General features: G+C 44.6%; 1 protein-coding gene and 1 long non-coding RNA gene across 4 annotated transcripts in view; one reads left to right on the top strand and one right to left on the bottom strand.

The window, feature by feature from the left end:
- Positions 1-27,979, bottom strand: part of TNS1 (tensin 1) — a 754,643-nt gene that overhangs the window by 138,992 nt on the left and 587,672 nt on the right. For all 3 annotated transcript variants that reach the window (XM_088463870.1, XM_088463869.1, XM_088463871.1), the window contains one exon: positions 19,039-19,077. In XM_088463870.1, the coding sequence (XP_088319996.1) occupies positions 19,039-19,077 (39 nt within the window). The remainder of the gene's footprint in view (positions 1-19,038; positions 19,078-27,979) is intronic.
- LOC148442514 (uncharacterized) overlaps positions 24,598-27,979 on the top strand; it is a 62,583-nt gene continuing 59,201 nt past the window's right edge. Inside the window, exon 1 of the long non-coding RNA XR_015875795.1 lies at positions 24,598-24,660. This is a non-coding gene — a long non-coding RNA (uncharacterized LOC148442514). The remainder of the gene's footprint in view (positions 24,661-27,979) is intronic.

The following is a 27,979-nucleotide window of genomic DNA, read 5'->3' on the forward strand; positions in this document are numbered from 1 at the left end:
CCTTGTTAATGTCTCTTCGCAGGGAAATATGTTCTGAACATTGGACATTCCTTTTCACGCCATTATACCCCTCAATTCAGTACAGTAGATATTACACAAGAGCACAAAAACACTCATTCCCCAGAGCTGGTTTACTAATTTACCAGTGTAAAGAACCATTTCTGTAACAAATTCTCAAGCAAATACATTTCAAACTTGTCACGAGAAAGCCCCTCAACACTTATTAAATATACGAGTCCAACGCAAGCTCACTGGTCATCAAAGAGCAAGATCCTTGGGTAAGAACCCACCCTTACAATCTGAATGCATGCTACGAACCACAACACTCAGTGGCCGACAGCATCACTCCCTAAAACATTTTATGGTATCTTAAATAAAACAAACTGGTCGTCACTGGAACTATCCTACAGTCTTCCTTGGAGGGAATTAAAAGAAATATGGATGGAATTGCTAGTGATGGAGTCCTCTTTCTCAAACTAATCTAGTCAGGATATATAGATAGGTAGATAGGTAGATAGGTAGATAGATAGATAGATAGATAGATAGATAGATAGAAGCTAGTACCGAGCTACACACTGTGCCATGATGGCCTTACTCATGAAAAGATGTAGAACAGCCTAATGTAACTAAACCATGCACATGCCTGTGCTATTTAGGGAACAAGTTACATAGATAACATGTACTGTATATCAAATCCACAAGTTGGGTTGAAATATACATTTTCTTTAAGGATTATCCCCCTTCCTTCCTCTCCCCTAACTGGCAGAATGTCTGAGACCCAGACACTTCCCGAGGTACTGACCCCCACCGGAGCAGGTAATGATCCGATCTCCAGGAATCAACACCCTAGAAGAGCATAAATGTATACACCACCAATACGTATACCCTGCAACAGAGGCCAATGCTGTATCATACAAAACAAGGAGTCAAAAGAGATATTAAACAACATAGTGTAGAGAGGGCAGCCCTGGGGGGTAGCAGGTACCATTAATTAATAGGGTAGTGGATAGTAAATCATATCATTTTAACTCAGTAGAATAAGTCTATGCATAGATGGTGGAAAAGAACATCACAAAATATGGAATCATAAGAAGGATATTTCTATGGACAAAAAAAATATAGCCATTCCTTCTCTGTTAAAGAATAACCCCACCATCATGCACTATTTACTATTACTAGAAAAACATTTTCCTAACATCGTTCTTGGTATTTTGACAGTAAACACAGCAATACCAGAAGGTATGCAACACCAGCTTCACCATGTTAGTGACGGACATTTATGTTTAAATAATCCACCTAAAATAGATAGTGACATATGTTTTATTGCTTTATAATAAACATTTTACATTGCTCCAACTGTTGAGTGTTTTAATTAGTATCTCCAAACTCTAGGGTTGCTATTTTGTAAGTGTTGCTTGGTGCTCCTGTGGTGGTGGTTCACACACCTGGAGCCGTGCTTACAGGACGGCCCCCACACTCAGCTGAGGGCAGGTAATCGGCCTAGGGGGATTGTGGGGTCAGTAGCTCTGGGGTTGTGCGATAAGGAGCTTAGGGCTGGGGTATCCGAGGATTAGTTACGACGACAAGGCCCAGGGATGACTCTGAATCTTTGGCTAATGTGGGGACTGTATGGGCAAAGATGCTGTGTAGGGTAAGGGGGCTCTGATTTCATGTGAAGGCTGTTGATTGGGGGTACAGAGTTGGGGGCTCTGTATTTATGTGGGGTTAATACTGTACGGTGTCTCTGGGCTTCGGCAGGTGCAGCCATGGGAGTCCCATGAGCACTTCACAGGGAGCCAGCTGAAGCAGATCTATATGTCATATATGGTACAGTCCCAGCCAGCCATGTCAGAGGGTTCAGGCTCAACCCTCCATGAGTGTAATGAATGGATTTATGGGGCAGTGACTTTTATATAAGGGGAGTGCATGAGCTAACCTGCATTATTACATCATGGGTGTTTTGTTTTTTTTAAGATGTGGATGAGTGGGAATAATCTTAGTTTAAGAAGTATTCAGGGGTAATGAAGGCTGCTGTAGGGACACTGGGGACTTTCTATGTTTGGTTACATTGATGTAAGTGTGTTATTGGTGGGATGTTTACCATTTTGACATCTGGAGGTTTTGGGGTCTGAGTTCAGTCTAGGTTGGGGTTGCTATTTGGAATTTGGAGGTTTATAATTTATCACAGCAGCTTAAAGGTCTGTGAGCGTTGGGGTCACTAGACTACCAAGCATATGGATACCAACAGCTTCCACACAGGTATAGTGATGTACTAATCCCGCCTACTTTGGCGTTGGTTCCATCTATAGTAAATTTGGTTCCCAATCTGCCCCTGGCCATGATTAATGCAATGCAGTGAGCAGTCATCACCTACTTTTTATGACCTCATCTTTGTGTGCCTGAAAAACATACATTTCTAATGATATACACAAGTTTTGCGGGACTGACATGGGTTCAGTGTGAACGGGGTCTACCCGGGTCCTAGGTGCAGTGTGAAAGGGTCTGAGCCGGCTGTGACATGGGTTGGAACTGGAGTTCGGGTGGGAAAGGACTAGGGGTGAGCGGGTTCGGATTTCTGAAATCCGAACCCCCCCGATCCGAGTCCGATCCGAGTCAGGCTCGACTTTTCCCGCCTGACTCGGATCTGAAATCGAGGCAAAACGTCATCATCCCGCCTTCCGAGTCTCGCGGGTTTTGGATCCTATATAAGGTACCCGCGTCGGCGCCATTTTCTCACTCGGCTGTGGACAGTGAAGAGGGAGGGTGGGAGTTAGGGATGACTGGGCTGTGTAGTGTAGTGTAGTGTAGTGCTGCTTTTGTCCACTACTTCAAAGTCCATAGGGGCTGACTGTGTTGTGCTGTGCTGCTGTTGTTAATAGGGGCTGTGTCCACTACTTCAAAGTCCATAGGGGCTGGCTGGACTGTGTTGTGCAGTCAGTTCTCCATAGGGGCTGTGTCCACTCCAAAGTCCTGTGCAGTGTCCCAGTCCTAAAGGGGTGCTGTAGTGTTGTCTAGGGGGTGCTCTGTCCATCAGGGGTGCTCCCCCCAAGCGCTAAAAAAATATATATTTTCTGTGTTTGTGAATTGTGTGCACAGTAGCCGCACATGCATCAACAAAGAAGTGCCAAGCATGCGCCTGTGTCATAAGTAAAGATCCGGCTGGCTTGACCGTTAAAGGGTGCTGTAACCCCCAAAGTACACTCCAGTCCAAACCAAAAAAATATATATTTTCTGTGTTTGAGAATTGTGTGCACAGTAGCCGCACGTGCATCAACAAAGTAGTGCCAAGCGTGCGCCTGTGTCATAAGTAAAGGGCCGGCTGGCTTGACCGTTAAAGGGTGCTGTAACCCCCAAAGTACACTCCAGTCCAAACCAAAAAAAAAATTATTTTCTGTGTTTCTGAATTGTGTGCGCAGTAGTCGCACGTGCATCAACAAAGTAGTGCCAAGCGTGCGCCTGTGTCATAAGTAAAGGGCCGGCTGGCTTGACCGTTAAAGGGTGCTGTAACCCCCAAAGTACATTCCAAACAAAAAAAATATATATTTTCTGTGTTTGTGAATTGTGTGCACTGTGGCTGCACGTGCATCAACAAAGGAGCAGCGCCAAGCGTGCGCCTGTGTCCCATAAGTAAAGAGCTGGCTGGCTCATTTCTTAAAGGCTGGTGTAACCCACAAAGTGCACTACTCTCCAGCAAAAATAAAAAAATATTTTCTGTGTTTAGCCGCACGTATATATCAAATCGATATAACATGAATGGAGGACCAAACTTTCTCCGATAAAAATAAAATAGAAAAAGATCAAGAACCACTTCCTCCTAGTGCTGAAGCTGCTGCCACTAGTCATGACATAGACGATAACATGCCATCAACGTCGTCTGCCAAGGCCGATGCCCAATGTCATAATAGAGGGCACATACAATCCCAAATGACAAAGTTCAGGAAAATGACCTTGAAAAAAACATTTAAATCAGCTGAAGAGAAACGTAAACTTGCCAATATGCCATTTACGACACGGAGTGGCAAGGAACAGCTATGGTCGATCCCTAGTATGTTCATGACTAGTGGTTCAGCTTCACATGACGATGGAAGCCCTCCTCCCACTAAAAAAATCAAAAGCGTTAAGCTGGCAAAAGCACAACGAAGAACTGTGCTTTCTAAGAAGATATCACAAATCCCCAAGGAAAGTCCAAGTGTGGTGGTGGTTGCGATGCCTGACCTTCCCAGCACTGGACGGGAAGAGGTGGCTCTTTCCACCATTTGCACGCCCCCTGCAAGTGCTGAAAGGAGCACCCACAGTCCACTTGCTGATGTGCAAATTGAAGATGTCACTGTTGAAGTACAACAGGATGAGGATACCGGTGTAGCTGGTGCTGAGGAGGAAGTTGGCGAGGAGGATTCTGATGGTGATGTGGTTTGTTTAAATCAGGCTCCGGGGGAGACAGTTGTTGTCCATGGGATGAAAAAGCCCATCACGGTCATGCCTGGGCAGAAGACCAAACATTCCACCTCTTTGGTCTGGCAATATTTCTATCCAAATCCGGACAACAACTGTCTTGCCATATGTACCTTATGTAAAGGTGGAATAAGTAGGGGTAGGGACGTTAACCACCTAGGAACATCCTCCCTTATACGGCACCTGCAGCGCATTCATAATAAGTTACTGTCAAGTTCAGAAACTTTGGCTAAGACCGTAAGCAGCCCAGGGACACCTAAATCCCGTTGTCCTGTTGTATCCAAGCGCCTGCAAACCACACCGTCAACTCCCTCCTCGTCAATTTCCTCCTTAGTCAGGATCGGAAGTAGTCCTGCAGGCCATGTCACTGGCATGACTGACTCTCCTATCGGGGATTCCTCCGGAGGATCCTGCATTGCTACGCCTCCTGCTGCCGCTGCTGCTGTTGCTGCTGCTGGGAGTCGTTCATCATCCCAGAGAGGAAGTAGGAACACCACTACTTTTACTAAACAATTGACCCTCCAACAGTCCTTAGCGAGGAGGATGAAGTATGACAGCAGTCATCCTGAAGAAAAACGTATAACTGAGGCCTTGACTGCTATGTTGGTGTTAGACGTGCGTCCGGTATCCGCCATTAGTGCAGTGGGATTTAGACAATTGGTGGAGGTAGAGTGTCCCCGGTTCCAAATCCCGTCTAGATTCCACTTCACTAGGCAGGCGATACCGAGACTGTACAGAAACGTCAGAAAAAGTGTCCTCAGTGTCCTGAAAAATGCCGTTGTACCCAATGTCCACTTAACCACGGACATCTGGACAAGTGGAACAGGGCAGACTAAGGACTATATGACTGTGACAGCCCACTGGGTAGATGTATCACCTTACGCAGCAACAGCAGCAGCATCACCAGTCGCAGCATCTCAGAAACGCCAGCTCGTTCCAAGGCAGGCTACGCTGTGTATCACCGGTTTCAGTAAGAGGCACACCGCCGACAACCTCTTAGAGAAACTGAGGGAAATCATCGCCCAGTGGCTTACCCCACTTAGACTCTCCTGGGGATTTGTGATATCTGACAACGCCACCAATATTGTGCGGGCATTACATCTGGGCAAATTCCAGCACGTCCCATGTTTTGCTCACACAATAAACTTGGTGGTGCAGAATTTTCTGAAAAGCGACAGGGGCGTGCAGGAGACGCTTTGGGTGGCCCGAAAAATTTCTGGCCACTTTCGCCATTCAGCGACTGCGTGCCGAAGACTGGAGCGCCAGCAAACACTCTTGAACCTGCCCCGCCATCACCTGAAGCAAGAGGTTGTGACGCGGTGGAACTCAACCCTTTATATGCTTCAGAGGATGGAGGAGCAGCAAAAGGCCATTCAAGCCTATACATCCACCTATGACATAGGCAAAGGAGGGGGTATGCACCTGACTCAAGCGCAGTGGAGAATGATTTCCGTGTTGTGCAAGGTTCTCCAGCCCTTCGAACTTGCCACACGTGAAGTCAGTTCAGGCACTGCCAGCTTGAGTCAGGTCATTCCCCTCATCAGGCTTTTGCAGAAGCAGCTGGAGAAAGTGAAGGAGGAGCTAAGACGGAGCGATTCCGCTCGGCATGTGGGACTTGTGGATGAAGCCCTTCATTCGCTTTGCCAGGATTCCAGGGTGGTCAATCTGTTGAAATCAGACCACTACATTTTGGCCACCGTGCTCGATCCTAGGTTTAAAGCCTATGTGGTGTCTCTCTTTCCGGCCGACACAAGCCTGCAGAGGTGCAAAGACCTGCTGGTGAACACACTGTCAGCTGAAGCGGAACGTGACACATCAACAGCTCCTTCTTCATTTTCTCCCGCAACTGGGGCTGCCAGGAAAAAACTTAGCTATCCTAAGCAACCCGCTGGCGGTGATGCAGGGCAGGCAGGACCAAGTTTGGACATCTGGTCCGGACTGAAGGACTTGGCAACAATTTCTGACATGTCTACTGTCACTGCATATGATACTGTCACCATTGACAGAATGGTGGAGGATTACATCGGTGACAGCATCCAAGTAGGCATGTCAGACAGTCCATACCTGTACTGGCAGGAAAAAGAGGCAATTTGGAGGCCCCTGTACAAACTGGCTCTATTTTACCTCGTTTGCCCCCCCCTCCAGTGTGTACTCCGAAAGAGTGTTTAGTGCAGCCGGGAACCTTGTCAGCGAAAGGCGTAGGAGGTTGCTTCCACAGAATGTGGAGAAGATGGTGTTCATCAAAATGAATTATCAGGTCTTCCAGGGAGACCAGCCTCCAGAACGTACAGAGGGACCTGTGGTGGTGGATTCAAGTGGGGACGAGTTAATACTTTGTGAGGATGAGGATGTACACACTGAAGAGGGTGAGGAATCGGTGGATGAGGAGGATGAGGATGACATCTTGCCTCCGTAGAGCCAGTTTGTGCAGGGACACATTAATTGCCAGCTTGTTTTGTGGGGGCCCAAACGAACCAATCATTTCAGCCACAGTTGTGTGGCAGACCCTGGCGCTGAAATGATTGGTTTGTTAAAGTGTGCATGTCCTGTTTGAACAACATAAGGGTGGGTGGGAGGGCCCAAGGACAATTCCATCTTGCACCTCTTTTTTTTCTTTGCACTATGTACAGTTTGGGGCCTAGTTTTTCAAACTGCCATCCTGTCTGCCACTGCAGTATCAGATGGGTCACGTGTTTGTGCCGCCCACTCGTGTCGCTTAGCATAGTCATCCAGCTACCTCGGTGCAACCTTTTGGACATAAAAACACTATTGTGAGGTGTGAGGTGTTCAGAATAGACTGGAAATGAGTGGAAATTAAGGTTATTGAGGTTAATAATAGCATAGGGGCAGAAAAACCTACAAATTCTGTGATTTTAGCTGTTTTTATGCTTTTTTAAAAAAAAATACAGATCCAAAACACAAAACCCAGAACCCAAAACACGGAAGGGTGGTTTTGGCAAAACCAATCCAGATCCAAAACACGAAGAAAGATCCAGATCCAAAACACGAAAAGTGGCCGGTGCACACCCCTAGAAAGGACTATATGACACATTTATTCTACACCACCAGAATTATAGTAGTGTGCAAATTAACTAGGACAAATCTTGATTCTTGCCATGTTTTGTTAGCTTGTTTGTTAAAATTAAATATATAGATTTATCAACTCGAGACTCTAGTCAGGGGCCATACGCCTCATTTTTTTACGAAAAAAAACAAACTTACATTGTCCCAATTAATATACACACAACTGTACATTAGCCCAACTCCAGACATTGCAGATAGTTGCCCAAACAGAAGTCTGTAACCTTTTCCTAACAGCATCACAGACAATATGGCACTGGTGAGATAAACCATAATCTTTAACGCCAGAGACACGGGTGGCAGTCAGGACAGGCTAAAAGGTAGGCAAAAAAGGCTGTTGCCATGAGTGCTAGTCCAGTACGGACTAAAGTATTTTTAGCAGCTTATGAATTTGTTTTCTGAATTCTGACCTGGCCATCATCAATAAGTAAAGTTTATATATGATCAGATAGACACGCCACAGGGTGGTGTTAGACACAGACTAGTTAGAACTTTTAAACAAAATACTTTTAAAAGCATATTTAGGCCATTAATTAATTAATGAAATAAAAAAATAAATTTCTGATTAATTTTTGGAATAAAAATGATCAGTTAGGTGGTTAAAGTAATCACAGCAGTAGTAGCCGCAACTACAGGGCCCAGCTGGTGACTGGTTCTCTGTGAAATATAAAGTATTTTGCAGCCCAGGGCAGGTGCTACCTTTAGGCAGCTGCGTAATGGCGTCTTGAGTCTCTGGACTTGAAGGGGCGGCCCGCTGAGGCTGCCTGTTGGAAAAAATGAAGGCTGTTACTGACATCCTTCATAATGCTTACTGCTGGTGACAGTCACTGTCACATCTATTACTTATTTATACCTGCTAAAGCCTGCTCTTCTGGCCATTCAGCCGTCTGCAGTAGGAAGGCAGCAGCGTGAACACAAGTCCCCTCTCCTCTCACACAGCCAAGTGTGCAAGCTCCGCCTCCCAGGCTGCACAGGAGGAAGAACAAGGAGCTGCCGGAGCCAGGCAGGTAAGGGAACCTGATATTAGTGAGCTGTTTAATGGGTGCTGAGGAGGAATGTATAAATTGGTGCAGAGGGGGGTTAATGGCTGCTGTGAGTGAAAGTATTAATAGGTGCCTTGTGGGGGAGAGGTTAATGGGTGCTGAAAGGAGGAATAATGGGTGCTGAGAATTGATGATGGGAGATAGGTGCTGACAGTGTCGTGAATGTGTTAATGGGTGCTGTGAGCGTAAATTTATGAATGGATTCAAGAGGATTGGGTTAATGAGTGCTGGGTGTGTGAAATGGTTAACGGGTGCTGTGAGTTAATAGGTGCTGACAAAGTGGACATATGTGTTAATGGGTGCTGTGAGGCTTAATTGATAAACTGATTTTTAGAGAGGAGCATGTTAATGAGTGCTTAGTGGGGGGGGCTGACTTGATAAATAGGGTTTATGGGTGTGAAGGTGAATAGACAAACTGGGTGCTCTGGTTCTGCAACAAAGTGCAAAACAGTACATTTAAAGACAGGATAACTGATCTAGACTTTGGTAAACATGTAAGTGTGGTTTTATGTGAATACATTGAAAGTGTGTATTGAGGAATTAGGGATGGTAATGGGAAGCTTTGCCCAGGGCACTACAAACCTCGCACCGGCCCTGCTGCAAGCAGGGCCGGTTCTAGACATTGTGGAGCTCAGGGCAAAAGTTCACAGTTGTGCCCCCAACCCCCAAAAAATTTACTTTTTTAGATGGCTTTCCTCTGTGCACGCTGAAAGCGCACATGCTTCCAGAAAGGGTGCGTGTCCTTGCGGAACACCCCCAATTCATCACACTGTGGGGCGTGCCCAGCACTTATGAAGGTGCTGGGCTTCCTCCAAGCTCTCCTCTCGTGGCGATAATTGCCATGTGCAGTAATGCGCCTTACACAGTAATGCCCTTTATAAACACATTATGCCACACACAGTAATGGCCTTTATAACCCATTATGCCACACGCAGTAATGCCCTGTATAACACATTATGCCACTAAGGGTACTGCCTTTGAACCTCTATATACCCCTGCCTATACCTTCTAATATCCTTCCTATAAACCTCTAAGGATGACGCTAATTTGCGTACGCAGTCATCCAGTAAATAAAGACTCCAGACCTAGAACATGTGGTTCCAAAGCACAAAGTATTATTAAAGTAAAAGTACAGCAGTTACACGCTATGATCCTCATATAATCTTAGCGCAAAGAGATTATACAGATCCAAGTAGAATTATACATATGCAGCGCTCTCTGGTCCAGATGTTAGGCATCAGCAAGAAACCCCTCGTCAATCAGCATTCAGCACAAAGACTAGGAACCCAGGGTCAGCACATATATTTATACCCCCCAGAAATAAACAACATAATAGAGAAGTTTGTTGCTAATACCATTGGTCCTAAAGGAGAGGGCATATGTTACAAGGCATTTAACAGGTTGATTCAAATAGACACAACCCAGCCTCTAACAACTGGGGGTCTCTGGTTTCCTGCCTCATGCAACATCCTAACAGTTGTTCATATTATGTACATTTTGTTGCTTGAAGTCTCTGCGGTCCATAAGTTGAGAATGCATGATGCGATCTCCACACCAATGGTACTGGAATACTGTTGAAAGAGTACGCATCAGTACAATACCAATCACGGCTTACTTATCATGTATAAAACCTTAGTTACCAAATAATCTTTATTTCACAGAATGAACAAACTTAAATCCTTTTATGTGAATATGTAATGTGTAAGTATGCGGGATGTGATGTAAAGACGCTAGTTAACTTGGGGCAGATGCGTGCGCATGAAGCTAATAAACAGCGTTTTCAAACAGGATCTTATGCATTCGCTAATATGTGACTTGTTAACAGCGCAATTGTGCGTATTAATGTGTGTATGAGAAATGGTGCACTTAAATCTCACTTAAACTAAGTGAACACCTAGCAGTGTGGAGTGCTGAGCATTATAGTTCCACACGCCCCCCTCTCTCAGCAGCCCCCACCCTTCCCAGGCTCAAAAGTACAGTCCTTTGTTCTCCCAGGTTCTTGTGTAAATGCAAATTAGCACAGCTACAAGACCCAAACCTCAGATAACACTCTTGGCTTTGAAGGTATTTTATTGTAGGAAGCCTGCTAAATGTAAGGTGCTACAAACGACCCTCTTGCTGTATTCGAGCAGGGCCACCTGGAGTGAGAGCAGACGTTATGTCCATGAAGCTTATCTTCACAGACTAGTTGTCACGTGGCCATTTGCTCTGTTTAGCTAATGCAATCCAATTTTGACATACTGTACAGCCATTTCTGAAATATATCCTTTAGGGGAATTATAATAATATACACTTTATCCAGAGCACCCAAACTACGTAAAGTCATGAAATGGGCTTTTGGTGAATCGCCGTAACTTATGGCGATAGTCACAGATGCAATCACATGATGCTAATAGTAATATCGCCACATGTACAAAAGTGTGAGTTTATCTAAAATGGCGCTTAGGCGGCCATTCGCAAAATGGCGTCTCGCGATCTAATTTCTAAGATGGCGTCTTGCGGCCAGTCGCAAGATGGTGTCACTGCGATTCAATTTTAAACTGATCTTGTCTCAGCCAATAATCCAGCTTCGACACCACAGACAGTAATGCCCTTTATAATACATTATGCCACACACAGTAATGCCCTTTATAACACATTATGCCACACACAGTAGTGCCCTTTATAACACATTTATGCCACACGCTGTAATGCCCTTTATAACACATTATGCCACATGCTTTAATGCCCTGTATAATACATTGTGCCACACACAGTAATTCCCTTTATAATATCCCCAATTAAAATTACGCCACACATTAGTCCCTTATTCATGTTATGACACACAGTGGTGCCCCTTTTACACAATGCCCAAATTAGTGCCCCTTATACACAATGCCCACAGTAGTAGTGCCCCTAATACAATGCCCACAGTAGTGGTGCCCCTTATAAAATGCTCACAGCAGTGGTGCCCCTTACACAATGGCCCCGGTAGTGGTGCCCCCAATGCAGTGCCCTCATTAGTAGTGCCTGCAGTGGTAATGCCCCCATTGGTAATGCCCACAGTGTTAATGCCCCCATTGGTAAAGTCCCCTATAGTAGTGCCCCAATAGTACTGTCCACAGTAGTAATGCCCCCTATAGCAGTGCCCACAGTTGTAATGCCCCCATTAGTACTGCCTCTATAGTAGTGCCTACAGTAGTAATGCCCCCTATATTAATGCCCCCTTATAGTCGTGCCCCCAGTAGTAATGCCCTATAGCAATGCCCCTATAGTAATCCCCCCCTATAGCCATAACCCCAGTAGTAATGCCCCCCTATAGCCATGGGCCCTATAGCCATGCCCCCAGTAGTAATGCCCCCCTATAGCCATGTAGTAATGCCCCCAGTAGTAATGCCCCCCTATAGCCATGCCCCCTTACAGCAATACCCCCCTATAGCTATGCCCCCATGCCTCCCTTCTGAAAAAAAAAAATACAATTGAAATACAAACACAATACTTACCTTAGGCCCCGCTCCGGTGTCCGCTGCCATCCGGTCCGACTGCAGCTCCACCACGGATTTATGGGAGAGACGTCATGATGTCCCTCCCATAGTGCTCTCTGCTGGAGCCGGAGCTCAGGAGTGAGCTCCGGCTCCACGGATCTATGGGGGAGACGTCATGACGTCCCTCCCATAGTGCTCTCTGCGGGAACCCGGAGCTCAAGAGTGAGCTCCGGCCTTCGGCTGCTGCTACAGGGAGGGAGCCGGGTGCCCGCTGATATCAAATATCAGCGGGCACCTGGCAAATGGAGCCTCCCTGCGGCAGCTAGCGCGGGGAGGACTGGACCTGGGTTTTTTTTTTTCTTATGGGATTTTTTTTTTCTTTCTGGGGACTCAGTGACACCCTCTAGGGGCCGGCGCTCAGGGCGACGGCCCTGTTAGCCCGCCCCTAGAACCGCCACTGGCTGCAACCATGCAGTAATGCCACTTTATGTACAGAGTCCTGGAGACAGCAACTCTGCCAAGGGTGCAAACATTCCTTTGTCCCAATACTGGCGACATTTGTTACTTTATATACAGATCACTACTATGGAATGTAAAGTGAGCATTTATATCATGCGTGTTTCAGAAATGTTGCTAGAAATTAATATTTACCTTCGGGACTAAAGGTGCCTATCCACTAGCCGATTACACTGTACAATTGCACGATTGTGACATCGCAATCTCTCAGTAATCGGCCGCAAATCATGCATCCAAATGTCGGAAACGACCAGCGATGCGCGCTCTCGCTGGTCGTTTCCGACATCAACAGATTGTCCATGTTCAGGGATGATTGATGTGCCTACAATGAACGATCAATCATTCAGTGAATGCACTGCACCCCTTAGGGGAACGATGGTACGATTACAATGTCGTAATCGTACGTCTTTCCCTGATCTACTAATGGATGGGCAACCAGGGCCGCCATCAGGGGGGGACTGCCGGGCCTCCTGTCCCGGGCCCGGAGAGATAGGGGGCCCGGGTGGCAGCGACGAGGAAGAGCATCAGCGCTGCTGCATTTGCACTACTATGGAGCCGGCCGCAGCAGCCAATCAGGAGAAGCCACTCCTGATTGGCTGCCGTTCCGCGAGCTGTGATTGGCTCGCGGCCAGCTCAATAGTATTCAGCTGGCCGCGAGCCAATCACAGCTTGCGGAACAGCAGCCAATCAGAAGCGGCTGCTCCTGATTGGCTGCCGTTACGCGAGCCAATCACAGCTGGCTCCATACATCTAATACCGCAATGCAGATGATTTTTCTCCGGCTGCCGCCCGATGCATTCCGCCCCCAGTCCAGCCAGCCATCCTTCCCCGCCTACCCCCCAGTCCAGCCAGCCATCCTTCCCTGCCCACTCCCCCAGTGCAGCCAGCCTTCCTTCCCTGCCCACTCCCCCAGTGCAGCCAGCCACCCTTCCCTGCCCACCCTCCCAGTCCAGCCAGCATTCCTTCCCTGCCCACCCCCCCAGTCCAGCAAGCCTTCCCTGTACTACCTCCCCCTTCTAGTCCAGCCAACCAGCATGTCTTCTCTGACCTAGTCCAGACAGTCTTCCCTGCGGCACCCCTATGTCTAGCCAGCCAGCAAGACTTCTCTGCCCTGCCTCTCCCCTAGTCCAGCCGGCCTTCCCTGCCCTTTCCCCCCCAGACCAAACCATCCTTCCATGCCCTTTGCCACCCCAATCCACTTCCCTGCCCTGTGCCCCCCAATTAATATCCAGTCTTCTCTACCCTGTGCCCCCCCTCCACCATGTCTAGCCATCCCTGATTTACACACCAATTGAGGTACCATCCCCGAAGTAGCTCCACCCACATTATCCACCCAAGTCTGCCCTATACCCCGGGGGGCCCTGCCTATTTTGTCAGTACCGGGCCCCAAAATTTCTGATGGCAGCCCTGTGGGCAACCTTAAGATTTCTTGGGGACCCGTAACGTAGAGCAGATCCTAGTATTAAAAAAATTATTTTTTCAAAGTGCCTGCCTGTGTACTTATCTTCAGCCGGCCTAAAGGTGCGTACACACCTGACAGATATATCTGCAGATCGAGTGATCTGCAGATACATCTGCAGACGATGGTCGTTCATACATACTGAACAGCCATCATCTGCATATTGCAGAGGGTCGGGCCAGACTGAGGGCGGGTAGGGGGCGTGGCCTAATCGCGGAAGGTGTGGCCACGCCCACTTCGGGGAAAAAAAATACATTTACGATACGGCGCTGCGGAGGGAGGTGCTGTGTGCCCCTCAGTCCGGCGCACAGCCAATGGGGGGCGCGATCAGCATGAGATTGCTCGGGCTGCTGCTTTAGCAGTCTCGGACAGTCTCTCAGTGCAGCCCAGCACACAGCAGTGTAAATGTAAAGACTTGGCGCAAATACAGTATGAAGAGTACAGTATGAAGCAGATACAGTATGAAACACAATAATACAGGTTTGAATAAGACAAATGTCAGAATTGTGTAATTTCTCTTCTGATTGGGCTACTCAGCTTCAGCACTAAGCTCCATCTTCTGAACTAAAACCTTATTTTTGTATATTAGTAAACTTTAAAGATCTTATCTGACAGTCTTCAACTGTATAGGAAACCAAAACTCACAGTGTTGGAATAAACACAGAGCCCCCCCAGGGAGTCAGTACGTTTTGATCTTCTGGGGGGGAATTCTCTCATTTGACTTGCTCTTTCCCAACCCTTTTACTCACAATTCCTCCATTTATTATTTTGCTGGTAACTGCAAAGATATTAAAATAACCCTTTGTCTGGCAGACTGCCTTATAAAATACATTTTATCCCAGCCACAAGGATCCTATCAAGAACGCCTGCTGTTGTGGTCAAAGTGCTCGTCGGGCTGGTCTCGGAGATAAAAGCCGGACCGGAGAGCGATTTGGAAACAATTATTGAAACCCCGGGGGGAGAGAGAGAGAGAAAAGACGGGACTGTGTTGTGGTTGGAGAGGATTTCACAGAGAAGTGCCAGACTGACTGAAAGCTGTGTAATATACAAAGAAATGTGTGATTTATAGATTAGTTGCCCCGTTCCCTTATGTGTAGTGATTTGGGCATAATAGTATTAAAAAATGGGATGTAGTCAGCATCCCAACCACTCCATTACCCAAAGGTCAGAATACCGGCTCCGGAATCCCGATGGTAAGTATTAGTCTTAGGGTTAGGAGTTAGGCATTAGAGGGTGGGTTAGGCTGCGGGAGGGTACAGTTAGGTTTAGGCTGCAGGAGGGGTGGGCTAGTGGGAGGGTTAGGGTAAGGGTTACAATCAGCAGCGGCTCCTAGCCTCTTGCATGAGGGGGGCTGTCCTGCCTGGTCCTGGAGCCTGCACAATGGATCTGGCGGGCGTCGGGACCAGCGCACGCGCATAACACCGGCTTCTAGGGACTGCACTGGCTGCAGCCCCTAGAAATCGTGTAAGGCTGCCCGAATGGCAAAGCAGCGGCTTCCACTGGAAGCAGCTCTCTGCTAATCGCAGCCCGGACTAGCAGTCCCAGGAGGAGTGAACACACTGTACTGTGTGTGACTGTCAGGTAGCACTTCCAATCGGAAGCCACTGCCAGTCACAGTGTAGCCAGTGCAGTCGCGGACTGTAACTGGCTCGATGAGGTGGCGGATTTTACTGGGGGGCTGCCTAGGTAAAATCCACAACTGGTTAGAATAACTACCAAGCAGCGCCAAGATGCTGACCATTGGGATTCTGGAGCCGGCATTGTCACCATCGGGATTCTGACCGCCAGGATCCTGTACCCAACCCTTGAAACATTAGTGCAGCTTGAATTTTGGCTGCATCACACTGCTGGGTGACCGCCCAAGAAATATAGCGTGGTGAGAATACTGCTTCAGAGCATCAGGAATCGAGGTGGAGGAGGAATCTGGAATCTACTCATGCGCTGGACCCTTTCTGCAAATGAACAGATCCTGCATGATCGCACGCCGCCCCTTCTATGCATCTGCCTGATTGCCTCTGCGTGTCCGCCCCGTTTTCCAGGAGTGGCAAGGCCAGGGGCTGCGGCCACAGACGCATTTTCCTGGCCTCGAAAGCCGGCCAGCCTGAGTAAGCTGAGGCTTACTCAGCTGGCTGGCAGCCCGGCGCCGATCACCATCGTGACCAATGGTAGCTGTGATTCCGGCCTGCGACCTCGGTCGCAGTGCTGGGATCGCAAATGCAGCAGGGGGTGTCATACACCTCCTGCTACATTTGCATATTAGCAAAGACGGACTTGCAAAGCTGCAATTCCGTCCTAAGCTGAATCACCGCCTAAGTCCAGATGCAAGCAGTAATGGGTCAATGAGTCTGTAAACACATGCGGGCAGATGTGATCTGATTAATTTTTATTTGATAGTTTTAGGGACGTGTCAATATTGGGCACTGTGATTGTAGACGTTATTAGTGTTCTTACAGATGAAAGGAACAAATGCAAGCTGCAAATAAGACACAATCCATAGAGCCTCCAGTCATAAAGGTGTAGATGATTAGCATTCCTTTATTCTCCTACACTATTACCCAAAACATTAATCATCCAACATTCCTAATTTCAGTCATTAAACTGGAAATATTCCCTTATCTTGGCAGCTTTCCAATAACAACTAGAAAAGTGCTGATCTTGCGTGTCAGTTAGGGAAATTAAGATATATATTACATTTGTATAATAATCTGAAGCAAAACCTTTTGTAAAAAGCAGAAGTTTGCTGGACGAAAAAATCCCCAGCGAAATATCTCATTGCTTAGAGCTCAGCATGGCGAATGTTATTTACGGAGATCACTTTACTAAATGATATATGAGAACAAAAACAAGCACTGACTGAGGGTAATGTAAGTGTAAAAGAATATTTAACGGTAAACCGACAACTGAAATTCCCATATGAAGCATGATGTAAATATACATACTTCAGTCACACCTTGACTTTCTAATGACACTTTGTTAAAAATAGATATTAGCAAAATTATGACAAAATTTGGCGCAAATCTAATTTTGCTGGAAATATGCTGCTTCAGAGAGATGCAACGTTCCAACAACGCAATCGCTGACTTTCGCTTCACCATTCCATTAAATAGATAATATATGGTAAAGTCAATTCATTCTGCTCTGTGGTATGGTTAGAGTATTATTAGAGTGGAACTAAAATAATAGAGGTAATTAGACGTAGAACACTTTAAGGCCACACCCTGCTGGAGAGATACGCAAAACTCCACAGACAAATTCATAATGAGGTGAAGATAGTTAATGGAAGAGTTTAGAAAATTCCACTGTGCTCTATTTAAAAAGTAAACTTTAAATCATTATTTCTTCCACCCCAGAGTGCTCAAAATAGTATGAAATGTCATTTTAATACAGAACAAAAAGCTAAAATTATAAATCATAGCATGCCAGTTATAATTCTTAATATTGTCATCACTGCTAATGCCCGGGGGCAGAACTATTTGTAGTGAAAGCAGAGCATTTGCACTTCGGCTCTGAATGTGATGGGGGCCATTGAAACTTTCTAGCCATTTGGAGTAACATGTACAGTGTTATCGGGAGCATCGGCAAATGTATGTCTGCAATAACAGACTGCACCATGTAGAAAGCATTACCATGCACTAAAATATATTTCAATATTGTAGCTCTTTCTGTTATATTATCGTTTCCTAGGGCAGTGTGATATTACGTTCATTCTCTGTCCAAGAAAAACACTAAATGCAATATATACACTATATGTACAAATGGTATCTGCAATTTATCAGATTAGAAAATATTGTCTCTACTTGTGTATATAACCCATTCACTGCAGTGAGTAATAGCTCCCTGTGGACTGCAATAACTCCCCCAAACTCTCAAGTTACTAATAATAGATTGTCTCGGATCCCACTGATTTGAGGTCACAGTGTTCACAAAAATGGATTTTCAAAGGGAAAAGTGTTAAAATAGCCAAATAAATGGATGTTACCCCCACATAAGCGATAATTTATGGACTGCAAAAATAACAACAGGCATGAAATCTGAGACATCTCTTCCCTAATGTAATGATTTATCTTGTTAGGCTGACTTCTAGGACTCATAAATAATTTGTTTAGAAATGTTTTCTTCTGTATGATAAGTGGGGAATGAGTATGAACATGGACAGGCCGTTTCATTTAAGGAGTGAAGGGTGGAAGACTGTATGGAGTGTCTACTTTAACATAAGTGACTCATGACTCCATCACTTGTTAACTGATAGAAATGGCTGCCCCACTCTCTAAATGACAGCAAGTACACATTTGACACCTCAGAGTTGAATGGAGGGAGATTCAATATATGCGGATCATGTTTGGACCCCCAAAATTTCTTTACATCATCATCTAGGTCCAGACAGTAATCTTGTGTCTCTTCCTTTGTTGTTAACCTACAACCATAGACATTAACACCACTAGAAAGTGTACAACAAGACTGATATAGTTCACCTTAAGGGGTCTATTTACTAAGCTGTTAGGAGATAAAGTGAACGGTGATAATGTGCCAGCCAATCAGCTCCTAACTGCCATTTTTCAAACACAGCCTGTGACATGGCAGTTAGGAGCTGATTGGTTGGTACCTTATCACCGTTCACTTCATCTCCTAACAAAGCTTAGTAAATAGACCCCTTAAGGTGAACTATATCAGTAAATCGGACAAATAATGCTGCATGTGGCTGCTATTGTGGAAAAACTGGTTTACATTACTGGACTGACCCATGTGTGACAGTCATATTTTGGGGCTCCCGATTATTGAAACCTATCTAACAGTTCCAGATTGCAGGTACTTGCCTAGTTTACTTTATGGGTGATCATATTTCTAATTTGAGCAGCCAGAGAGTGGTTATAAAATGATGAAACCCCAGCTCAGCTACTAGACACAACTAAAAACACTGTAAACTAAAACCCTCTATTGAAAATAAGATGACAGGATGAGTTGAGCACAGAAAGGTTACTACAGTACAAAACTGTAACAATCCTATAAAAGGATATATACTTACTAGCTCGTAATTGACACGTGGGGTGCAAGGAGATGCAATCTGCAAAGAGAGGAAAAAAGTGATTACTAATCTCACACTTTAGTTAAATTCTACCTATTCACATAGATGGCCATATTGTGGTCTGAGAATGCATACTATCAAATTTGCTAGGTGTTCACAAACTGAATACATCCCTCAAATTGTCTGCCTCCACGCTGTGTAATATGAGGTATTCACAGCATTATCATTCTAGTTTAGCTGTCTGAATGGTCTCATGGTCTAACACACTCATCTCTTTGCAACATCTAAATTTAAAAATTTTACACAAAAAACACACCCAAAAAAGTCAAGTTAAACTTTCTGTTTTGAGGGAAGGCTGGGCTCCATTCGTAGCATGGTTCAAAGGCAAAACAAAATTGTAATAGAGATCCCCCATATATGTAAAATGCAACAGAAATATACCTCTCTTTGCATTCATAATTTTATATATTTACTAAACAATAATCCATCAGCCATAGATTTCAATACAAAAGCACCATAAGGGACTGGCACCAAGTAAAATCATAGAATTAACAATGTAGCAATGTATACAAATGATGCCTTTACTATTGGATCTGACTTAATTTGTTTAGCAAAAATATAACCTAAAATCTTATTTGCAAATTAATTTATTTTTCAGTATACTGTCCATTTCAATATATATCATCAACATGATAACACACACAACAAACACCTTTCCTTGGATGCAGGGAAGATAGTGTACCAGTAGAGGGAAGTAAACAGCACATGTCAAATTCCAGAATGGACCAGCTAGTTATTTATTTACCAGGGTCACTAAAATAAATGTTGGCTCCATGAATATAACCTTGAATACAAGCAGTGGGGGACGGCTGACATTGAGAACAATCTAGTATTAAAACCATTTTTGGTTGACATGAACACAAAAGTGTACCAGAGCTGCTTAATGGTGCTCATAAGCTGTGCTACATCCCCTCGCTTCTAATTGAATTCTCCCCCCCCCCCCCCACACACACACACCCACACACACACATGCAGAATGCAAGGTAATACCAGTGGATCAACCAATGTATCTATGGGTCAGAGCAGGAGGTCTTTCTTCCTGCCCTGGAGGGCCTTGCTCAAGTTGTCAAAGCCAATCCCCTAGGCATTGCTTCTCTTTCCCATGAAACAAACAATGTCGGCATGCGAGATGATGATCTGCTCAGACCATTTGATGCAATGGGGGACTGTCAGAATCACCAGATCCACTTTGTACTTTATTTTTGGTCACGTACTTACCCTAAACTAACATTTTGAATTAGCCTTTAGGTTTTAGGATGTTTCGCCTTAAAACTTTAGAGCTCTATTCATGTATAGTCTGAATGGCTACCAGAAATATCACTTTATATCGATGGGATGTATAGTAACGTTTTGTAGCCATTCAGTAATACCCACCTGTCCAGCGACCTCCTCCGAAATACGGCACCGCGCGATCCCGGCAAGCTGCGTGCAGACTGACATCTGGAGTCAGATAAGTTTTCTTCCCACTGTGGATGCGCTGGCAGTGCCTTGCGCTGCAACGACCACCCAGGTCACAGGGTGGACCCAGACATAAGGGGGCGGGTGATAATAAGATTCAGCTCATTTCGTCATCTCTATATGACAAATTGAAATTGAGAAGTGAAACAGAAACATGACATTTTCATTCTTCTCTGAAGCGCTCTCCCAATCCTAGTGTATGGGCAGGGCCAGATTATAGGCGGGGCAGCAGGGGCGGTCGCTGAGCTAAGCTCGCGCCGAGGAGCTTCAGTACAGTCACAGTCTTGTATGATTATGACATCAAATCTCGCGAGACTGTAACTGGTCAGACCAGAGACCAGAGACATTTTACTTTTAGTTAAGAGAGTTACTCGCCCTCCAGTTTCCCCAGGTCATGGGGGTGTGTATATTTTATTTATATTATATATATATACATATACACACACATACACAAAAACCCGGCACTCCCATATGTAAGATGAATACTTGCTATGGTGCCTTTCCTGAGTGTAATGCACACTCCATGTAGAAGGAAAAGAATTGGACGGCACCCAATAGACTTCCTTAAATGTTTAAAATGGTCCTTAAATCCTACGTTTTCGTCAGGGACAACAATATATATATATATATATATATATGTAAAAAAGAGGAAATGGAGGGTGCACCGGTGAGTATATATAAAAGTTACTTTACTAAAAATGTGTAGCTCACTTACATAATAGATAGTAACAGCATGTATGGTGTATAGCCAAAGTCCGGGGTTCCGTTCCGATAATTCCGGACAATATCAAAGTTAGTCTCCCGGTCAACAGTGGTCAGGTTACACAGTACTGTCCTGAGGAAGGGGCCTGCACCCCGAAACGTCGATTAAAGCACCTGTTTTTCACCTTTCTAAACAAGACTTGGGAGTGCCACCTTTTTATTCTTCGAATTAAATTATATATATATATATATATATATATATATATATATATTTATTATGCACTAATCCTTGGCACTCAATATTTCTAGATTTGGGGCGCAACATGGTGACCACATTGTTTAAACAGAAATAACGGCTCTGCACTCACCATAATTACTTATGTCAATAAAAATAATTAACAGTGGGGTTTTGGTTCCTGAGTTGATCAATGCATTTAAGCTTGCAGCCCCCGTCAAGGGACCCCACATTACTGCAAGTCCCTACTATATTGCTCATGATTATAACATACCTTGAGTTTAACACTAATGTGATAGCTGTCTGGTTTAAAGCTCACAGCAACTTTGCTTTTAAAGTTGAGAGAGTCACCTACAGTAGCACCTGTTGTAAAGCACCTAGGAAAACAGATGACACAACAGATTAAACAGGTTAAAAGGGGTAAATGAGTCGCTTGACGGGGGCTGCAAAAATGCAGTGATCAAATTATGAATCAAAACCCCACTCTTTAATATTTAATAAACTGTTTAACTTTTTAATTTTACTATTAATGTTAGTTATTATGGTGAGTGTAGAATCCCTGTGATATGCATATGTAGTTGTGTATGTATATATATATATATATATATATATAATTGACTCGTTGCCACAGGTGTGTACAATCAAGCACCATGCAGTCTCCATTTGCAGACGTTTGTAATACAAAATGGGTCGTTCTGAAGAGCTCAGTGACTTCCTGTGTGGTACTGTGATAGGATGCCACCATTGCAATAAGACTGTACAATAAATCATTCTTACAGGAAACAATTCAAATACAGGGCTTCATTTAGTCTTTTTGGACTGACAGTGTCCAACCAAAAAATCCACCTACATTCTAACTGCAGAAGTTTACGTGATCTGTTTCCTCTCTGCAAGGTAGCTGGGACATGATCAATGATCCGATAATGCAACATGGCCATGTTGTGTCTGGCCTCTGCAAAATGTCGGTCTACTGCTTGCTCACTGGTGCCAGTCAATAATGCAGCTCTAATAGCCACCCTATGCTGTGCCATCCTCTCTTTAAATTGTCTGTCTTGCCCACGTAGTGTAACCCACATGGGCAAGACAGAAGATGCACAACAAATTGCAGTTAGAATGTAGGTGGCTTTTTTTGTCCACTGTGGTTCCTATGGTGATATACACATAGGAAGTTGTCAGGCTTGCCAGTTTGCTCCCTCTCCCTGGGCCCTGACTGTGCTGTAGTCACCTCCAGGGTCGTGGCAGAGGAGGGTGAGTTCTGCATGTTAGCTATTTAAGTTTGCACAGTTCTTTGTCACTGTTGTGTGTCGTGAGGAAGGGGCCTGGACCCCGACATGTCAATGAAAGCACCTGTGTTTCACCTTTCTAAACAAGACTTGAAGTGCCACCTATTTGTCCTTCGATTGCATTAGGGGCATGCTAGCCCCAGGGATGCACCCAAGCAGACTATCAGCAGGTTCCAGCTACCTACAGAGTGCCGGCTGTGTTGATTATATAATATATATGTCTCAAGTTCATATATATATATATATATATATATATATATATATACACACACACACACATATATATATATATATACATACATTATATATATATATATATATATATGTATATATATATACACACATACATACGTCATTCGTGTGTATATATATATATATATATATATATATATATATACACAATCATCAGTCATCCACAAATAGGGCATTGCTCCCCTCCAAATAGTTCAAACAGGAGGCGTCACTCCAAGACTTGTAAGGTACAAAAAGCTGTGTCATTAATACATCGACGTTTCGGGGACTGCTATCACGTCATCAGGACAGACAACTGATGTATGTCCTGATGACAGGGTAGCAGTCCCCGAAACGTCGATGCATTAAAGACACAGCTTTTTGTACCTTACAAGTCTTGGAGTGACGCCGTCTGTTTGAAATATATATATATATATATATATATATATGCACGCACCTATACACATGTGTACCATCAGTCATGTGTCATGCCAACAGAAACTGAGACTTTCATGTGTGGGGTTGCTTCTCAGCCAAGGGAGTGGACTTGCTCACTCACTCACAATTTTGCCTAAGGACACAGCCATGACTAAAGAATGGTACCAAAACATCCTCCAAGAGCAACTTCTCCCAACCATCCAAGAACAGTTTGGTGACGAACAATGCCTTTTCCAGCATGATGGAGTACCTTGTCATAAGGCAAAAGTGATAACTAAGTGGCTCGGGGAACAAAACATCGACATTTTGGGTCCATGGCCAGAAAACTCCCCAGACCTTAATCCCATTGAGAAGTTGTGGTCAATCCTCAAGAGGCGGGTGGACAAACAAAAACCTACATCAGTCAGTATGTTGCCCAGAAGTTGATTGACAGCATGCCAGGGCGAATTGCAGAGGTCTTGAAAAAGAAGGGTCAACACTGCAAATATTGACTCTTTGCATAAACTTAATGTAATTGTCAATAAAATCCTTTGACACTTATGAAATTCTTGTAATTTTACTTCAGTATACCATAGTAACATCTGACAAAAAGCTCCAAAAACACTGAAGCGGCAAACTTTGTGAAAACCAATACTTGTGTCATTCTCAAAGCTTTTGGCCATGGCTGTATATATATTATTATCCTTTATTTATATGGCGCAAAAGTATTCCGCAGCGCCTTACATAGTACATAAAACAAGTAAGTGAACAAGAAACAAGTAACTTATAGTACATTACAGTGCAGGACAAGGACAGGATTAATATACATTGATGCAATAGCGATTAAAGCACTCACAATAAGCAGCAGGGAGTTGGCAGTCAATTGTTAGGTGCCCTTATGGGGAGAAAGGAGTAGAAGAAAATGTAAAGAGAAGCACATGAGGGAAGAGATCCCTTATCGCAAGAGCTTACATTCTATATAGTGACAAGGTCACTAGCATCATAGTGGAAGGCAGGTATATTTGCCCTTGATTCCTGACCTATGTGTTTTGAAACCTCAGGAAGATGTTTGTGTTAGGAGTTTTTGGGCTGTTAGCTTCACAGGAGGCTAAATTAGGGCTTTCAGCTGTGTGGCTGTGTTTTAAGGCTGTCAGGCTGATCAGTATGGGGAGACACTGCCTGGGGAAAGGAGGGTCTTTTCGTGTCTCTCTGAGAGAAACAGGTTGCTAAGACCAGGTAAACTACATCTGGTAAAACTTTTTGTGCCTTGTTTTATTAGTGAGCTAGGATCACTTGTGTGTTTAGTTAGTGCCAGACAGCAAGGTGTTTGTTTCTGTTTATTTTTATTTTGCTGCATAAAACTTGCTGAGGCCAGTTGCACCAGACCAAAGGACTTTGTGTGGTTTCTCATCTGCTGCGCATTGCCATCTACCCCAGGAGATGGTACCAGTTCCCTGGCCCGGTTACAATATATGTATATAATCAACTTTAATAATTTTATTGATAGGTTTTCCCCACACGCTTGTTGCCCAGGGCCCTGTGTATGGGGAAGCGATTCTGACATTAATCAGGAGAACCGCTGGAGAAATCTTAAACTTTTCCACGGTAACCTCTTCTTAATGCGAGGAAGCAGTGAAAAGCCCTGTTTTCTGAAGTACTTTGTGAAACATGGCTTTTCACTGCTGCATGAATAGACCCCATAATCATTCTGAGCTCAATAGTAGCATTGCAGCAAAAGCTTTTCATAATAAATAATATCCGTACTGATGTCCTAAATATGCTGGGATTATTGGAACAATTTAATGCTTTCCTATGCTCATCAAGCCGCAGCCAGTTAACTTTGTAATTGAAATAAATGATGAAAAAAGGTAAAAAGATGCATCTTTAGGGGCATAAACTTGGGAAGTATTTGTCAATCTCGGGGCCCTGACTGTAAATTGATCTGTGTAACTAGATTAAGAATCAGTCTGTTTGTCCTCTCAGCTCCCAGGCAGAGACAGTTCTGATCTCTGGGGCCTAGTAGTGCATCAATGATGATATGGAAACAGTGTAATTTAATTCTGGTCTGGCTCTGCGGTTGGCACAGGGATAGAGAGACTGCACAGGGCCGTCTTTTATCTCTGCAATCTAGTAAAAGATAGTAATGTCACGCAGGGCTGATCACCCTGTCTCAGCAGAGATCTCCTTTCCCCCATCACTTGTACTCCCTAGACACAAAGACGTGCAATTCATGCGAATATAGCTTAAGGCAAATTAAACTATTCACCTATTTTATTCTTCTATTTGAATGAACACTTTTAAAATAATTAATGGCATGGAGGATAAAAACGGTATACAATCGGGAAGCCGGCTGCCTTAATACTGGCAGCCGGCTTCACGACTGTCATATCCCGGCGAGGGTGAAATGCCGGGCGTCTAGATGTAGACGCCTGACATTTCCCCAACGCCAGGAGACCGGCGCCCGGCATCCTGATCAAAGGGATTAGGGTTAGGCACACTCGGGGGGGGGGGGGACTTAGGGTTAGGCACCACCCCGGAGGACTTAGGTTTAAGCAGCGGGGAAGGGGGGGTTAGGGTTAGGCACTTAGAGGGGGGATTAGGGTTAGGCACATGGAGGGGAGGTTAGGGTTAGGCACCCCTATGGAGGGTTAGGGGGTTAGGTTATTAGCCGGCGGTATTTCATACCGATTCAATAAAAACATATATACAAATGTTACATTATTTACTTTTCTTACAGGGCTGTCAAAAAAACAGGGGGCTCATATCTCAGTGTTGGCCACATGACTGCAGAGAGCGGTTGCTTTTTGAAAGATAGCCTGAGTTCTGCATTATGAATATGTTCATGCTAATCAGCTCCCTATTGTTTGGATGATTACTTCAGTCTTTAATGTTGGGTACACACTAGTTGACATATCGGCCATTCAATTGAACGGCTGATATATCGTGTGTGCATTGGCCAGTATGTACACACCATATGTCTGTGAACAACATCGTTCAGACATATCGCTTCGGCTGTGCAGCAAAGCCGATGCCCAATATACATGCAGTTACTGACAGCTCAACTGGGCGGGCACATGTAAATGCCTGCCCAGTTGTTACATCAGTCACGACACATCAGGTCGACGATTGGCAAGTGTGTATGCCCTTACCAATGGTCAAATAGGATGGCGGATCGGCCTTACAGCAGATCCCTCGTACTGTTGTGTACCCAGCTTAAGGTGCTGCTTAATGCCGGACAGTGGGGAAAGCAGGACAAACATACATATCTGACCACATGCTGCAATAAGCAACAAGTAGCTCAATATCATAGTGTGTGGACAAACTCATAGCTCAATTATGAATTGGCTTATTACCAGGTATATTGCTGGATGTGGCCTGAAAATGTCTATTATTGGCCTCTGCATGTTTGGCCATTTTCCAAATGGGTCCCCCTAGTGAAGTTCCAAATGGTCAGAACTCATCCAATTTGGCCACCTAGATGTGTGGTAATATTGGAAACTGGGCAGAGATGGACACTAATGCAATTTTAATGCAGATCGAGCGATTGTTTGCCATCGCGCATGCATATAAGCCGCACTGCTTGTCCGCAGCGAGCGCGTTGCAATTACGGGCACACAGAGGATCCCATCACAAAGTGAGTGACAGGTTGCCAGCTTTTGGGGGTGGTAACGTGGGAGTGGCCAAAGAAACGCAGGCGTGTCTGTCCGATTAAACGCTGTTACATGGGCGTGCATAAATTAGCCACTGCGAGTGTATGCGCAGCTCTGCGTGTCAGAAGAGCTCTCAAGACTGCGGCAGCAGGTATGCGTTGTCACACGTACACGCAGATAAGAAGGCAGCAGTGGGAGTCTTTATGCTCTGGTTATCTTTGCTAACATTAGCATATTTGCGTTGCATTGCGTATGAAATCGCAGCTGCGATCGCATTAGTGTCCGTCTCTGAATCAGGCCCTGTGTGCTCACCATTATTCTGATTGTGAAGCCAGGGTCGGATATATGCAGTTCTAGAAGGCTACAGTAAGTTGAGCTAGACATTCTCATTAATTTGCAAAGAGACATATATCCTGTAAGCTTTGTACGGAGAAATAGCAAAATAAGGCGACAAAAGTAATTATATTGCTTTTAACATAATGTAAATAGACACATTATTTGATTTAGTTTATATTCACCAATTTACTAAGAAAAAGAAACCAACATAAAGTACTTTGTGCCTCATGGGTGTGGTATGAAAAGTCGACATTCAAAATGTTGACAGGACCATTAGGTCGGCAAGCAATATGTTGACATTCACAAATGTCTACATTTAACATTTCAACACGAGAATGTCGACATACAGGTTTGTTTTTTTTTGTGCATATTTTAGCCTAATCCTAAACATAACACAAAAATGTACTCTCAACATTCTGGTGTTGACATGTTAAATGCCAACATTAGGAACATATCGACATATTAACCATGCTGATATTTGTGAATGTTGATATTCCCCTAAGACAAAGGTATGTTATTGAGAAATTAAATGTGTGTGTGTGTATATATATATATATATACATACACAC

Source organism: Taudactylus pleione, unplaced genomic scaffold, assembly GCF_031769625.1.
Source record: "Taudactylus pleione unplaced genomic scaffold, aTauple2 ptg001477l, whole genome shotgun sequence".
Taxonomy (NCBI): Eukaryota; Metazoa; Chordata; class Amphibia; order Anura; family Myobatrachidae; genus Taudactylus; species Taudactylus pleione.